The sequence below is a fragment of the Vipera berus genome, assembly GCF_964194415.1.
Source record: "Vipera berus genome assembly, chromosome: 3".
In the NCBI taxonomy this organism is placed as follows: domain Eukaryota; kingdom Metazoa; phylum Chordata; class Lepidosauria; order Squamata; family Viperidae; genus Vipera; species Vipera berus.
This window is the reverse complement of record NC_138204.1, coordinates 36,526,119-36,542,712: the sequence shown is the minus strand read 5'-3', so window position 1 is coordinate 36,542,712 and position 16,594 is coordinate 36,526,119. Positions and strand designations below refer to the sequence as shown.

General features: G+C 37.9%; 1 protein-coding gene across 1 annotated transcript in view; it reads right to left on the bottom strand.

Annotated features, from left to right (window-relative positions):
* Window positions 1–1,698: 1,698 nt before the first annotated feature.
* Window positions 1,699–16,594, bottom strand: part of LAD1 (ladinin 1) — a 39,636-nt gene continuing 24,740 nt past the window's right edge. Inside the window, exons 4-11 of the mRNA XM_081325693.1 lie at window positions 14,726–15,311; window positions 13,468–13,620; window positions 12,281–12,324; window positions 10,321–10,393; window positions 9,945–10,079; window positions 5,106–5,195; window positions 4,105–4,182; window positions 1,699–2,800 (exon numbers count right to left, since the gene is read on the bottom strand). Of these exons, the coding sequence (XP_081181819.1) occupies window positions 4,144–4,182; window positions 5,106–5,195; window positions 9,945–10,079; window positions 10,321–10,393; window positions 12,281–12,324; window positions 13,468–13,620; window positions 14,726–15,311 (1,120 nt within the window). The 3' untranslated portion in view covers window positions 1,699–2,800; window positions 4,105–4,143. The remainder of the gene's footprint in view (window positions 2,801–4,104; window positions 4,183–5,105; window positions 5,196–9,944; window positions 10,080–10,320; window positions 10,394–12,280; window positions 12,325–13,467; window positions 13,621–14,725; window positions 15,312–16,594) is intronic.

Sequence of the window (16,594 nt, the reverse complement as noted above, 5' to 3'; positions counted from 1 at the left end):
AGGAATGCAAGATATGGTTTGACTCCCTACCTTTTGCCCAGAGAGCAGGTGAAAAGTCCTTTCGGTGGAAACAAATGTAGTGTCTGAGAAATGCAATTTAAAAAGAGGGAGGCTTTAACAAGAGCACTCCACCCTTATCAGCCACCCTGGATGCTGGATGCCTGAGTAGAGGAATGCCAGCAGGGAACAGCTTGGAATGTAAAGCTTTGTTGCTATTTTGGCAGGGTCAGCTACAGCTTCTTGTGCAATTCATCTCTTCCCCCCCACCACTGCCCTCAGCCCATATAAGCACTGGCTATTGTATAACCTCCGAGAATGGCTATTTTAAACCTGAGATACCCAAGTGCCCAAGAGTCTGACACAAGCCAGCCAGCTGTCATTCTCGAGTGGCCTGGAACTCTGATATAGAAGGTTTGGCTCTACGAGAGCTCTGGGTATAAATCTGAAAAGCCAGGCTATGAGTCCCAAGGCATCCTTTTGTTCTCCGTTAAATGGAACAGCTACTGATGCATTACTGTTTGAAAAGCCTCTTTGGCAAGTAGGCTATTGTCTCTTTTTAAAAAAAAACAAAAACAAAAGTGGTGGGTGGGAGGAAACTACAATAAATCAGTTGATCTTGAACCAGTCACTTGGATTGGAAATCAAAAATTCCTTGAATTTTCACAATAAACTCATGGCACTTGCAGCAATCTCTTATCTACTTTTAACCTGTGTCTAAATTTCATTAGAAAGAAAATTCAGAAGGAAAGCATTGGCATTCTGAATGAGCTTCACTTTAATACAGAGGACAGAGCAAACCACTTATTACTGAAGACCATTGGAGGAGTTCCCAGCTGTTACCTCTAAAGACCTACATTACATAGGACTTGTTTGAAGGATTACTTGTTTCCCATATTATACAGGGGTGTCAAACTGCCGGCCCACGGGCCAGAGCATCACAGAGAAACCGCGCCCATCCCATTTTCGGCAATTTGAAAAAGTTCTGATACGTCACGCGACGTCATGTGACATCGCAAGTTTGACATGCCTGAGAGGCAGGCCTTCTCTATCACTGCATCTACCTTTAGTACAGCAGACTTCCCCACCCCCCATCACCACCAAATTTGTATGTCTCATAACTTGCCCACCTTCAAGCAATCTTTAAAAACTGTCCCCCAGACCTCTAATTAGGAAGTTTGGACATGCCCCTTTAAATTGAGGTGTGCTGTGGAAAGATGTTAATTTATTCCATTTGGCAATCAAGATAATACTTTAAAAAAAAACTTTTGTGAAGTTGCTGAAAGTCATTTTGGAGCTAGTCGGCCAGAAGTACAATCAATCAATCAGTCAATCTTCCACTACTTAGGAGTTCTAACTTAAGTTTTGTTTCTGTCTCAAACTTGCTGAACTGTTTAGCTTCAGTTAGTGTTCTTCAAATGTTCATACATAGGGAATATTTTCCCACTGACTGCTGAAAAACATCTAAATATTAACCAAATTTGTTAAATGACATAATTAGCCCAGAGGTCAGGTTCTTAGAGCAAAAGTTTGTTATGAACCATTAGATAAAAATATTTTCATTTGGGCGGCTAAGCTCAATGAAAGCGGGTCCAGCAAGATCTTGAAATTGAATGCAAGGCTAGACATTGGGTCTAACAGGGGAAAAAAATCAGATGACAGATGAATACAATTGGAAGCAAAGTCTGTACACTGAAACAAATGTTATTTATTATATTTATTATGAAAAGTGAAAGTCAAATTCAATCCCCACTACTGAATTTAAGTAGTTTGTGTGTATGGATGTGGTTTGACTTCTAAGTTGTTTAATTATGACATGCTAATAGGTAGGACAGGTGTCAACCCATAGCCCTGATTCAGTTAAAATTAGCCATGACATTAGTTGCAATCCACTGTACATTTACCTGGGGATAAAACCTTTTGAATGCAGTAAACCTAAATAGATATATAGAGATTGGCAAATCTTGTTGAAAACATGAACATTCTTCCATTAGTCTTACTGAGTCTTAGTAATAGCTAGGACTCAGCTGAAACAGAAATATATATTATAAAAATATTCTTTAAATATAGAATGCATTTTAGAATACAAAATAAGTCCTTGGCAATTTTTCAGGGAGGAAAGAACATTACTTTTTCATGGTTTTTGCAAAACAATTTCATCCATATATTCAAGGACTCTGCGCCCTTCTTTGTCCCATAGCACGCAGATGGCTTATACTCTACTTACAGTATTCAGGTAAGTCTCTGCTTTAAACCTCCTCATGGCTCTGATCAGTTTAGGGTTGAGCACAGTTTTTTCCCATTAAAACTTCCCTCTTTTATTCAAATAACATAATTAGATAATAAGATCAGCGAGAATAGGCAAAGCTACATTTATGCAACAATTGCTATTGCTTGGTGCAAACCTAAAGTATTCATCATGGTGGAAACATAGCTGAAACATGATCCAGATAAGAAGCCATACTGTATGTATTTCATATTTGCTGATAAAACTTAAGACTCAGCTTAATTTTGGATGATGAGGATGGGTGATATAGCAATAAAAAGAAATAAAAATGGATTATAGAAATATAGTTTTTCTGTCATAGGTCAATTTTCCCATCCATCAAATCATTTAAGTCATCAAGAACCCCATTCAATAAAAGGCATTGTAGGCATGTTGGTTGATAGATATCTTTGCCAGATGGCCAGTTCTATAGAAGAGTAGAGCAATCAACTGAGGGATATAGTCGAATTCCAAGAGATCCATGCCTTTTGTTTCAATGGAGGTAAGTTTTCCTGAGAGTAGCTTGTCTAGTTGCATCTAGAAGATAAAAGGAAACATTTGATGAATACACACAAGTTTGCCACAAGGGAGAAGGAAGGGTGCTCACTGAATCTGAATATACAAAACAAACTCAGATCTTTTAGCTGAAAGTCATTTAGTGGAATTCACAATGAATAGTGATTTTGAGTTTTCCAGTTCCTAACTCAAGTTGTAAAATCAACACCATATTGGATTTTTAGATACATATTCATAATGGAAATATTAGTGAACTTGAGAACACTGTTCTCCCTTTTTAGTAATGGTAAGTTCACTTATTAATTATAACAAGTGTGCACTAGTCTGGTTTCTCAACTACTTGAGGGGAGAGATAGTGACACTGATGCAGAGATTTGAGGAATTAATGGCAACTTTTTCAGCCTCCAGATCTCCACTATTAAATACTGTGCTGGAATGACCATAAGGATTTTCATAGTGCTATACTGAGAACAATGAGAAAGCAGATCCCGATACAGTTTTGTTATAAGGCAGAATCAGAATAATAGGAGATTTATATCCATTGGTTCAATCACAAAGAGATGAAAAATTCGTTCTGAATCATTCTATTAATTTATTTATGAATTTATATAACACAATTCTATGGGACTTGATATGGTTTACAGAATAAGGAGATATTTATAATACTTATTTTATACAGGCTAATAATATGCCCCTAAAGTGAGCCCACATACTTTTAGGCTTCAAATACCAACTTCATTAAAAGTTATCAGATATGGTCCCAGATACAGTGTTGAACAACATATTCCAATTTCATCAATCAGTTCATCCCACTGTACTCCAGTTTCAGCATTTGGTGATTGAATCTTAAGTGTTAGCTTTCCAGGGAAGAAACTAATTCTAAATTATATGTCTAGTTATAGAATATCCAATTAACATCTTGTTTCCCTGTTGTTTAATTCAGAGGTCCCCAACCTTTTTGATTCCGCAGACTGGTGGTGCCAGCTTTGGCAGTTTCGGACATGGGAAGGGAATGATTTTGCACACACAACCTAAATCCCACACCTGCACAAATGAAGCTTTGCATGCTTGCCTGCCACTTTGGCAGCTCAGATTTCAATGGGCCACAGCTGCAAGCGGGCTGTGGCCCAGTACTTGGGGACTCTTGGTTTAATCCATTATTAGCAGTGTGATAATAATGTATTGATAAAAAGCCACAATGTTCATGAAGCATATTCAATATTGTTTGTGCACATTTTGAGATATATTCAGGTCAAATCACTTTCAAAGTAATCACAGGCCCAGCAAGTCACTTTATGTCTGCTCCTAACTTTTTTTATCCTTACCTTGGATTTCCTTCACAAATCATCAGATCAGTTTCCCCACTAACTCCCCTGTACGGTGTTCCCAGTTCTTTGAATGTCCTGCAGAAAGATAAAATGTGGGCACTTAAAAGATTCCCTGTGCAGATAACTGGAGCTAATATACTGTAGGTAGCCTCTAATTTATTCAGTGATGGTTCAAAATTATGATGGTGCAGAACAAATGGTGATTACGACCTATTCTTAGAATTCCAGCCACCCCAGCACCCTTGTGGACTGGGTGCTTGGTAACCAGTTCATATTTTATAATCAGTTGCAGCACCCTGCGATCATGTGTTTACCATTTGCACCGTTCTCTACCAGCTTTCCCAAAAAGTTAATGGGGAAACTGATGGGAAAGGTCATAGGGTGCGGGGATAAGTCTCATACACCCATGGACACACCCTCCCCTCCCTCATTCATTCTGCATTTAACATGTGCACTGTTGTCAGCCACTCGTGCACTCCTATATCCTCCTCGGCCCTCACTGCACGCTCCCTGGCATCCCTCACTCCCTCAAATACCCTCATTGATCCTCTCCATGCCTCCCTCACATATTTGCATCTTCTCCACTCCTTTCCATGTCTTCCTCATACCTTTGCACTCTCCTGCATGCCCTCCCCACCTGGCTGCAAATACTTACCTGCCTTACCTCTCTGCTTGCAAACTGCCTGGGATTTACAACTTCCTGCTAGTTTCCCCACTGATTTGGTTGTGGGAACCCAGCAGGAGGTTGCCTTACCTATGGGATTTGGTTAGCAATGGCAACCAAGGATTGCCGCTGCTAAACAGTGCAGTAACTCTTCACAATGGCATTGTTTAGTAACAGAAATTCGTAAGCTGAAGACTACCTGTATTGGATTTCCTGTTTAAAAGCTGGAAATGAGCTGGAGTAAATTGGGAGTTTAAGTCCTTTAGCTAATATAATGGGCTAGTATACAAGCTCTTTAACTAATTTAATGGGCTTACCAAAGCTTTTCTCATACCTTGACTCCTTCATTCTTTCTGGATTCCTGAGTTCGATTTATCCAGAGATTTATTCGGGATGAGACTCCTCCTGGGATCCTCAAACTTTCCTAATCATAAGGGAATAGAAAGAATACTCAAGCATACATACAGTGAGAAGACTATATAACATATTACTCTTTCTAATATTAAGAAATATAAGGTTTCATGTGACAGATAATTAACAAATGAGAAAATGTAGATTACAAATTACCCATGCACCTGCTATCAGTACAGGGAAGCAGATTTTTCTCTTGTTCTTTCAAACAAGAAAGAACTTGTTTGAGTTTTAAGACCTAACTAAGAACTAACGATCTTAAGAATATGATTTTAGAAATTTGTGAATAGATTCAACCTTTTGCTTTTCCATCAAAGAAAGGCTCTATGTTCACTCCAGAACAGGTAAACCACAGAGATAAATTGTACAAACACATATTATTCAGTATTCTAGTAAGAAAATAATAACCCTCCCTTTTCTGAATTTCCTGGTGTTTATGTTGATGTTATTTGCATGACAATAATATGAAATAATGTTTTCTATTGTCTTTCCCACATATAGCCCTGGACTGTGCTGTAGTCTCTCATCATAAATTAGCCAGGCTTGGCCTTGCTTATCATTTTAGACAGTTGGCAACTAGATACTGCATTTTTCTCCGATCTGTTCAGATTGTGTATCCAGAGCCCTAAACATTTAGATAGATAGATAGATAGATAGATAGATAGATAGATAGATAGATAGATAGATAGATAGATAGATAGATAGATAGACAGACAGACAGACAGACAGATAGATAGATAGATAGATTATATATATATATATATATATATATATACAAACATACATCATACATACACACACACACATACATACACACACACACACACACACACACACACACACACACACACACACACACACATATATATATATATATATATATATATATATATATATATATATATATGTTTTCGTAGATTCTCGCGGGTGTCTGTATGTGTAGATCTAGAGTCTCGGGTTTCTTCCCGCGTTCCTTTCATCTTCAGAAAGTTGTGGCGACGTTTCGACGAAATCCCATCCGTCATCATCAGGCCGGAGTGTTCCTCCTGCTGCTTCCAGGAGCAATGCGTGGTCCACGCATTGACCACGCATTGCTCCTGGAAGCAGCAGGAGGAACACTCCGGCCTGATGATGACGGATGGGATTTCGTCGAAACGTCGCCACAACTTTCTGAAGATGAAAGGAACGCGGGAAGAAACCCGAGACTCTAGATCTACATATATATATATATATATATATATATATATGGATCTTTGGTCATTCGGGTTTTTTCCCGCGTAGAGTTGAAGGTGTAGGAGCAACGTTTCGACGGAATCCCATCCGTCATCCTCAGGCTGGTGGCTTCAGCTTCCTTCTTCTGGGAGAAGCAGGAAGCTGAAGCCACCAGCCTGAGGATGACGGATGGGATTCCGTCGAAACGTTGCTCCTACACCTTCAACTCTACGCGGGGAAAAACCCGAATGACCAAAGATCCACATACAAACACCCGCGAAAACCTCAGAAAACACACACACACACACACACACACACACACACACACACACACACACACACATATATATATATATATATATATATATATATATATATATATATATATATATATATATATATATAGTAAAGGTAAAGGTTCCCCCGCACATGCGTGCTAGTCCGAGGACATCTCCGTGGTCATGTGGCTGGCATGACTAGATGCCAAAGGCGCACGGAACGCTGTTACCTTCCCACCGTAGTGGTCCCTATTTTTCTACTTGCATTTTTACGTGCTTTCGAACTGCTAGGTTGGCAGAAGCTGGGACGAGTAACAGGCGCTCACTCTGTTACGCGGCACTCGGGATTCGACCCGCCAAACTGCCGACCTTCCGATCGACAAGCTCAGCGTCCTAACCCACTGAGCCACCGCATCCCTGATAAATAATATGAGAGAGAGAGAGAGAGAGAGAAATCAAAGGAGTCTATAAGCAGACAGGGCCTCAGCTCAAGTGCATTTATGTAGCTTCCAAAACAAGTGGGGGGCAAATGACACATAAGGATGTAACTTGTATAAATATTTGAACATTTACTAATGTTTATGGAGATATGAGCATTTAAAAAGCACTGAACAAGGAGAGGACCCTCGCTGATCGCGGGAGGGTGGCGGCCCTTCCGTTTGATCTGAGGAAGCCCTCCAAACTGGTGGGGGAAAGACTGCCTACATTTGTGTAGTAGCTAGTCAGAAGCTGCTGACAACAGAAGACAATAAGCACTAACAAGCAACCCTGCAGCAACTTGGATGAAATTGGGTGAGACCCTATCTTTTCTTTATGACTCTAAGACTTATTCCTGGAAAAACTGCCCAAAGCACCCTCCCCGATGAGAGAGGGAAAGGAAATTTCCACCCCATTCCTTCAGGAAAAGAAAAGCAGCAAATTAACTACTTGGGGGAAACAGAGAAAATTACAAGATTAATTTAGAATTAATATACATTTATGGCTTAGAAATTTGGGGACTAAAAGTACTTTTGAGACTTTTTTTAAAAAAAATTGAAAAGCTTATAGATTTTAAAAGCTGGAAACAGCACTAATGACATCTAGTGGCAAATTATGGCACTACAATTTGTTATGCCTAAAGGAAACTTGGCTTGAAGCCCAGATTTAGATAAGACTCTTGCTGACTTTGGAAGCTTTCACTTTTTTATTTTATTTATTTTTATTTTAATTCCATTTATATCCCGCCCTTCTCCGAAGACTCAGGGCGGCTTACAAGCTTAGCAGTAGCCTTCATTCTATGTATATGCCTGCTTATTAGGGCTTTCACACACACCCCAAGCGGCATTATTACAAAGTCAGCTTAATTGCCCCCAACAATCTGGGTCCTCATTTTACCTACCTTGGAAGGATGGAAGGCTGAGTCAACCTTGAGCCTGGTGGGATGCGAACCTGCACTAATTGCAGGCAGCTGGTGTTACTTAAGGAGGCATTAGCCCACTGCTCCACCAAGGAAAAATACAAAAACTTTTGGGCTGCTTATCGATGTGGCAGAGACAATGAACTATTTTGAAACTGGCTTGCCTGAACTATGAATATAAATATTACCTGACTTTCAGAGCTGTGTTGTGGAACTATTTCCCCGCAGGAGAAATACACTTCATTGCTTGAGATAATGGAATATTTTGGGTTACAAATCCTTGATTGGTGAACAATTTTTATTATAAAAACCACCTACAAAAAATGAAATGGATCTCCCATACTCAACTTTAAATGGTAAAAAACCATCTCTAACACCTATTCCCAAAGTCTTCAGTTTGACATACTACCAGAAAGAAACTCTCTCCATGTTAAAATCAATACAAGAGACTATTGCTTTAGCTCTTGATGAGACTAGAAATAACACAAAGGAGATAAAAGGACAATTTTCTAATCTAAATTTACAAACCCAGAACATGACTACAAAGAAGGAACTAGCAACCCAGAAAATAGAAGGAAAACTAGAGGAAGCAAATCCAAAGAATGAGGACCTAAAGGAAGGAACCATCCAACAGATCCAGACAACTGAAGAACTAGAAGATGGAGTGATAATATCGGAAATGGAAAAGACATCTTACCAATCAAGAATTCGGGACATATTTGAGGAAAAGGAAGAAAAACTGATTGAATGGAAGATATAGCTATTAGGAGAACTGTGGGGAATTGGAGAAGGAGAGAGGCTGTTTAATGAATATCAATGGGTTCATTCTTCCAAAAATACTTTAATCAAATGGTCTTTCTTATTCCAAATAATATACACAAAAACAGAGGAAAAAATTACTTGATAATTCAAATGCATTGACTTGGAAAGTTAGTTGGCAAAGGAAGAAAGCTAGAGTAAGACCAAAGAAAATAAAGGTTTTGAACAATTAGATGGGATATTATATTATTAACTACGTAGATGTTTGAATATGGTGGACAATAAATAATTGCTAGAAATAGAAGTATTATCATAACTAGAAATATAAGATTTGTAACTAGAATATTAGATATTGGTATAAGAAGGGAAACAGGAAAACACTAAGAGGTTTTAATAAGAGAAGCTTTTGGTTACTTAGTTTGAAATTATAACTAATAGAAACATTTTAAACACTGATGGGAAATTAAAATTTAAAAAAAGCGAAAACAGGATACCGATTGAACATATGGATGTTAAGTGCAAATGCAATTAAGATATATTTTGGTTAGAAGAGTTATCTAAAACTGGCATTATTGATATTATGAGAAAAATGTAACAAAGATGTTGATATTCAATTGTATATTTATTAATAACAATAAGAATTGTATTTGTCTAGTGTGGGAAAACAGGTACTACTGGAAGAAGAGAGGAAACATTTGATGGTATAACATTGGATCTAGACTGAAGAAGTTAATATATACCACTGAATTACTAATGGACCCAGACAACATGTTGTCTATTAAGTATTTGATTGTAAAACTAGAAAATTAATAAAATATTTATATATATAAAAAAGTGACTCAAAATAGTCCCCCTCCCCTGCCCAACCTTTTTTACACTAAAAAATGTACAATGAGTTAAGCTTTTGAATTGACTTTCAAGATTTTTGTAAAAACATTCTACAAGTAGGGTTCTAGAACCTCGTAGTATCTATTTATTGATCTTGTTAGTGGGCAACTTTAAAATTGCCTCTTTTCTTGTGGTTCTTAATCTTTACATTGAGTGGCTAATTTTGGCTAATTCACCTGACCATATCTCTCCTGTATATCTGATTCCTTCTAGGTAAGATCAGTTTTACCTTACGGACAAGAGTGGGAGGCTCACTCTGGACAGGAACAGTGGCTTCAAAGATGCTACGTTTGCTGGCCACACCCTCTGAAGCTGGTTGGAAGTTTCTCCGAATAGATGAAGACACTTTAATGGATCCTGCCCTCTAAGGATAAGACAAGAGGCAGACAATATCAGAAGTTCAGGAGAGAACCAATTTCTTTCCCACTTAATAAGAGTAGTATGAATACATATTCCTCTTTCTTTGACCTTTTAATCCACCAGTATACCAAGAAGGTATGGGTAGGAACTCTTTTCATGGTAAAGGCTTATTTGCTCCTTTTATTCACTTCATTTTGGAGATGTGTAAATGTCTGAACAACCACATTTTCTATTACCATATTTACCTGGACAGCAGATGTATATCTCTCTAGCTTCTCCTCAAGTTTGACTGTGCTTGCTGGAAGCCTCATACTGGCACTAGTGGAGGAGATGCAAATAAATCAAAATCAATTTTCTAAGGTTCAGAAAGTATCAGTGGTTCTTACAATATTCACAGAGAACAATGTTCACCAAGAAAAACATTTATTGCTCTGATTAAAATGGCAAAGCAATTGAATCAGAGGTATCTGTAGGGTATGGTCGATAAATTTACAATGGTGGCCACAGCAGCTGTGATCAAATTTTGTCCTGTTTTTTAAATGCAAATGCATCTCACACACACACACACACACACACACACACACACACACACTACTAGGCAGAGCTTCAACTGAATGGTTATCATTACCATCTGGACTTTGTTGACTACATTCTGCAGATACCCCTAAATCTATTGTGATCTGTCCGTATTTCAACTGTTTAATGTATTCATATCTCCATTTTCAAACAACTAGCCCTTCTAAGCCTACTGTTCATTACCTGAGGTCAGGGAATGTTCACCTTTACAAGGCTGACTGTGACCCTCTAGAGCAGGGGTGTCAAACTCCTGTCATCTGGAAGCCATGTCCACCCCATTGCTGGCAATGGCGAAAAAGCTCTGTATGTTACGCGACATCACGTGACATCACAAGTTTGACATGTCTGCTCTAGAGCCTGACAAAAAGGGTTCTGACTAATTGCTACTCAAATGTGAAATTCCAGATGTGATGGACTATGTCAAGCAAGCTTAACATTCATAGAGGCTGGAAACTATGGAACATTTAATTTATCACATCTAGACAATACCAGGTTGGAACCGTATGGAATCCCCAGCAACTTAATATTTTGAAGTTCCCATGGAGAAATAGCAACCTAGTATTGTACCATGTCATATAATAACATACTCTGTTATCAATTGTTTAATATTTAGCTTGCTTATTATCACAGGAATCTTGTAACATAAGATGAACATTTAGCTGCTTCCAGAGTGGATCAAGACAGAGAAAGAGAATAAATACATGAAAGTCTGATCACAGCTGAGTTCTTGTCACTGTCACCAGTTATAAAATGTAGGAGTTAAGCAAGGACTTAAGCTTTCCATTAAAATCAAAAATATAGAACTTACATAATTTCTGCTCTGAATGAGATTCCAAATCATCCTATTATTTTTATATCAAAATTCTGTACATACTGACATAAGGGAATGTGTGTGGGGGGAAGAAGGTTCTAAGTACTACCTTACTACAGAAAGAATCAGCCTTCTGATTATATCAAGTAAGAATATAAATAAATAAATATAAAGTAAGAATAACAGATTCTGTATATATTCTGATTTTCAAAACCTAGCAATTGAGATCAAAAATTTGTTTGCTTTATGTTTTGTGTTCCATAACAATATAAACATACAAAGACAATGTTTACTAGAGATGTGTGTGAATATGGCAAGATCCATTGTAATTTTAATTTTGAATGTAATCATCTAATCCAATTTTAACTGCCAGTCTGACTTGAAGCACTGAAATTATAAAATGCCCAAATGCAGACGGATTAAAGTCCATCCAACCACTGAAGTGATTTGAAGATTTGATTTGATTGAATTTCCTTTGATCAGAAGTTTTAAATAAAAGCTGCATAGAGCCTACAGTAATATTTACAGGCCAGTTTGCAGGAGATTCTGCTTCCAGTGGCCTATACAATAAGTGCAGCTCTTAAAACTTGTAAAAGAAGCATAATGTGTGCTAAAAATATTTGGGCATGTTACAAATCCAGAAGCCTCTTCCTTTAAACAAAACAAAATTAAAATTGAACCAAATCGAGTAAGAAAACATTTTCTATCGAAGCACATAGATCTCTGTTGCCATTCTGTTGTTGTCTTTCTATCACAAATATGGAGCAAGAATGCAAGCTCTACAAAGGCATTGCAGTGCTGTACTAATATCTATTTACCTTCTGCTTAATGTATCTTCTTGTCTTTCTTTCCTGGGAACAACCTAGAAGCAGAAGAAATAGAGTACAAGAATCAGGGTTTTGCAGTTAAATAATTATGGGGAATACAGGGAAATTTTAGCAAGTATTGTTTCTCCCACCCAAACCCCAACTGAAAATACTCTGTTGCAGGGAGTGGGGGAAACCTTAACTGAAAAGAGTAAATGGGTATAGGGAAGTCACATCACAACAGGATCACAACATCATGTGCAAAAGGATAGATATGGATTAGATGTTGAAATGACTTTCTTTGGTAAATATTTTGAAAGATGAAAAGCTCTCAAAGGTTAAGAATGGACTGAAAGGTCTTCAATTTCTCTGATTTGGAAAATATTACTTGGCTCTCACTTTTCGCATTCTACCCCTAGGAAGATAGCTTCCTAACCTCAGATTCTATGAAGGAAAATGAGAGTTATACCACTAATCCAGCATTATATAACTACTCAGTACCAACCTCCCTGATATCCAAAACCAGGGAATAGAGGAACTGGGAAGTTTCCAATTGCATGAGAGTATACATGTAGGAAAGATTGAGGGCAATAGAAGAAGGGGACGACAGAGAATGAGGTGGCTTGATGGAGTTACTGAAGCAGTAGGTGTGAGCTTAAATGGACTCCAGAAGATGGTAGAGGACAGGAAAGCCTGGAGGAACGTTGTCCATAGGGTCACGATGGGTCGGACACGACTTCGCAACTAACAACAACAATACATGTAGGCTTTCCCTACAATAGCAGTGCATAAGTTGACACCCATAATTTTGAGTAATGATCCTAAATAGTCCTAAAACTTGTTACGAAAGTATGCTTATTTAAAGTTGGCTTGGGAAATAATCCTGTTGGTTGTATTTAGTTTTCATTAAGTTTAAATGTAGATAAAATAACATTGAAATCAATTTTGGCTTGGTTATACAAACTATATTTGGAAGGTGACCCACATTTCAATAAAGATTAGCTCTAAGACATACATAGGTTGGATAAACTGACCCTCTGCGGTTATCTCCACTTGATATGTAAAAATTGATTGTAGTGGTAGTTGTGCAGCAGCCTCATTGCCTTTGTGCAAGTAGAATATTGCTTGTGTCATTGCCATAGGGCCTATATTTCATTTTTAAATAAGAGACCTTTTCATAATTTGTAATAAATCCTTACCCGGAATGAGATTGTCCTTGGACTTATCCGGTTGAATGAACTACTATAGGTAATCCGGGGTTCAGAAATTAGTATAGGAGCATCAAAACCTTCTTGACCAGAGGGAGACCTGGCAGTTTTAGCATTTGATTTGGGAATAGCTTTTTCTGTGACCTGGAAGAGAAATATGAAACAAGGAAGCACAAGGCCAAAGACTGAGAAATATTCTGTGGCTGCTCCACCAAAGATATTTTTTTTAGTAAAAATTGGAAATAAATCCTTTTGAACTCTGTAAGACTTAGTACACTACTGAGCATGTCTACTTAGATCCTACAACATATTTAACAGATGGTCTGATTATCTTTTCTAGGTTTTCTGAGAAAAAGTTATATCCACTAATGTTTCATTACAATTTTCAAAGTATAGAATATCTAGATTCAGTATGGTATAGAAGATAAGGGCTAGGAAAAGGTAGGCTATATATGTAAAAAGAATAAATGAAAATAATTGTAAATTATGACAGCAAGAAAAAAGCAAACCAACTTCAATGTTGCAACATGAAAAGGCTGTGAAATGGTTTTCCGAAAAGGAGTTTGAGCCTTTTTTTAGGGTATTTTAGCACTTCTGTAAAATACTTCCTTAACATTTAAAGCTTTTTTAGGCTTTTACAAACCCAAAATTGTTATTATATGCATTGCTAAATTGTGTATTATAATTTTATGCTGCAAGCAGCATATGTTACCTGGGTCTTGCTAAATATAGTTAAGATATTAATTATATTACATAAGCATCCACTAATAACAGACTGGATAATTTGACTTTTGATATCTCTTAAGCCAATAGTAGATTGTTTTTTCTGACCCTGAGCATCCTTGAGCAATCCTGATTTATGGCAATCTACTATGGCAAAATCAATAATGTTGTCATTATCACCACAGCCACATAAGATTTGATAGTATCTGACATCATTTCAGCATCCTCAGGTGATAACCTTTTAATGAGAAACCTTACAAGATTTTGAGATTGGATTTTTCTAATGTAGGGGTAAGAGGAAAGCTTCTTGTGAATTTAAGATGCTCTATGTTACTTAATCCTGCCTTAGGCAATGTCTGCTCAGCTATTTCTTGATCCTTTAACCCTACTGCTGAACGAAGCTGCCAACTTTGATATGAGTAATAACTCCGTGTATTCAATTTACTCCATATCTAATTTGCATCTCTGCCCAATTAACTTTTCATCAAACTTTCTCTGTCCTTGTAAAATACCAAGACTAAAGTACCTGTGGTGCCTCAGAAGCAGGTGTGGTTGCAGCAGAAGGATCAGTGAACTTTCTAGCTCTTGGCTGAATTTTCACCTCAAGCCGGCTGATGCTTTTACGTTCGCAAGAAGCTCCTTGAGGCTGCTGGGAAGCCACCTCATTCTGGATCCCAGCCAGTCTCTGAGATTCACATACACTTGGAACCTTCTGCTCCTCACTGAAGACCTGATCCTCATCTATTTTGAGGTCCTTCTCTTGCTTCAAGGCTTCATGTTTCTCCAGGGCTATCTCCTCTTTTTTCTGACTCTGGATTTGATGGCTTTCTTCTATAACGTGCTTTTGCGAAATTAGGGTTTCACATTTTTCTGCTTTTCCCTCTTCTTTAGATGATTCTGGAGGAGATGTAGGATTCTCTTCAGCAGCTTCCTTATCGAATTTCTTAGTACTCACTTGTGTTTTCTTCTCTTGTTTTATATTATTTAAAAACTCTGCTCTCCTCCTCACTCTTCTGCCTTCCAATTTATTTATTGTAACTGGTTCGGTCTTCTTATTTTTAAGTGCTGAGTTTTCCAAGTCAAGCAGCTTTGCCTCTAAGGAATTATCAACCCTATGAAAGAGAAGGAAACCTATGAAGAGCACTAGAGGGCACTAGAAGTTAAATTTTAGAAGAATTCATGGTTTACACAGGAATGAGATTTACAAACCAGGTTATAAATAATTTCCTAAGTCCTTCAGGGCTGTAGTAGAGATAGGACTGTATTCATAGGACTTGAATTGTTTTGGAAATTTTGATCAGCTACTTTTATATAACAAAGATAATGACAATTCATTATCTTGGCACAGAAATGGTAAGTAAAAAAATGCTGTCTATGTCTTCTGTGTGTATACATGCATGTGTACATCACGCAAGGGGAAACAAAAGGAAGGTCCACAATCGGCATGTAAAAGGAATTTTGCAGCTGATACTATTGAAAGTGGTCAGTGGTCAAATTTCTCTCTTACCAGAGTCATGATGGAATGCATTCTAATTGGAACAAAGCCTAAATAATACTGTTCCATAAAAACAATAATAACTAGAATGAGGCAAATGAGGTTCACATTTCATTTTTAAAATGCACATGATGCCAAGACATTTCTTATCATTTTCTTCAACTTTTAAAAACCAATGCACACAGGCACTCTAGAAGCTTCTTCAGTGCATCTCCTGAAACATACATTATTTAATTTATTTATTATTTATTTATTTTTGGGACTTATATGCCGCCCTATCTCCCGAAGGACTCAGGGCGGCTTACAACAATAAAAAACAACAATACAAAAATTAAAAAAGAATTAAATAACAGCCCCAAAATAAATTAACTACAGTTAAAAATTAAAACATTTAAAAACCCATCATCAATCCAGGTCAGCCTGATGGAAGAGAAAAGTTTTGAGGTCGCGGCAAAAGGACCAGAGGTCCGGGGCCATCCGAAGCTCAAGGGGGAGTTGGTTCCAAAGGGCTGGCGCTCCCACAGAGAAGGCCCTCCCCCTGGGGGTCGCCAGCCGACATTGTCTGGCCGATGGCAACCTGAGGAGGCCCTCTCTGTGTGAGCGCACTGGGCAATGGGAAGTCGTCCCCGGTAGCAGACGGTCCTGCAAGTATCCCGGGCCTAAGCCATGTAGGGCTTTAAAGGTAAGTACCAGCACCTTAAATCTCACCCGACCATCATTCTAAAAAATGCCAATGAAGGAAAGATATTTTGCTGCAAAATGCCCAGTGTTGAGTATTTTAAAAGATTGTGAAAAGCTGAGAGAAATCTGTAACTACTTTGTGCATTGTTTAAAAAGCAACTACGGTCTCTTTGATGTGGCAAATATTACTGTGAAGTTTCTGAGTTTTCCTCATATACT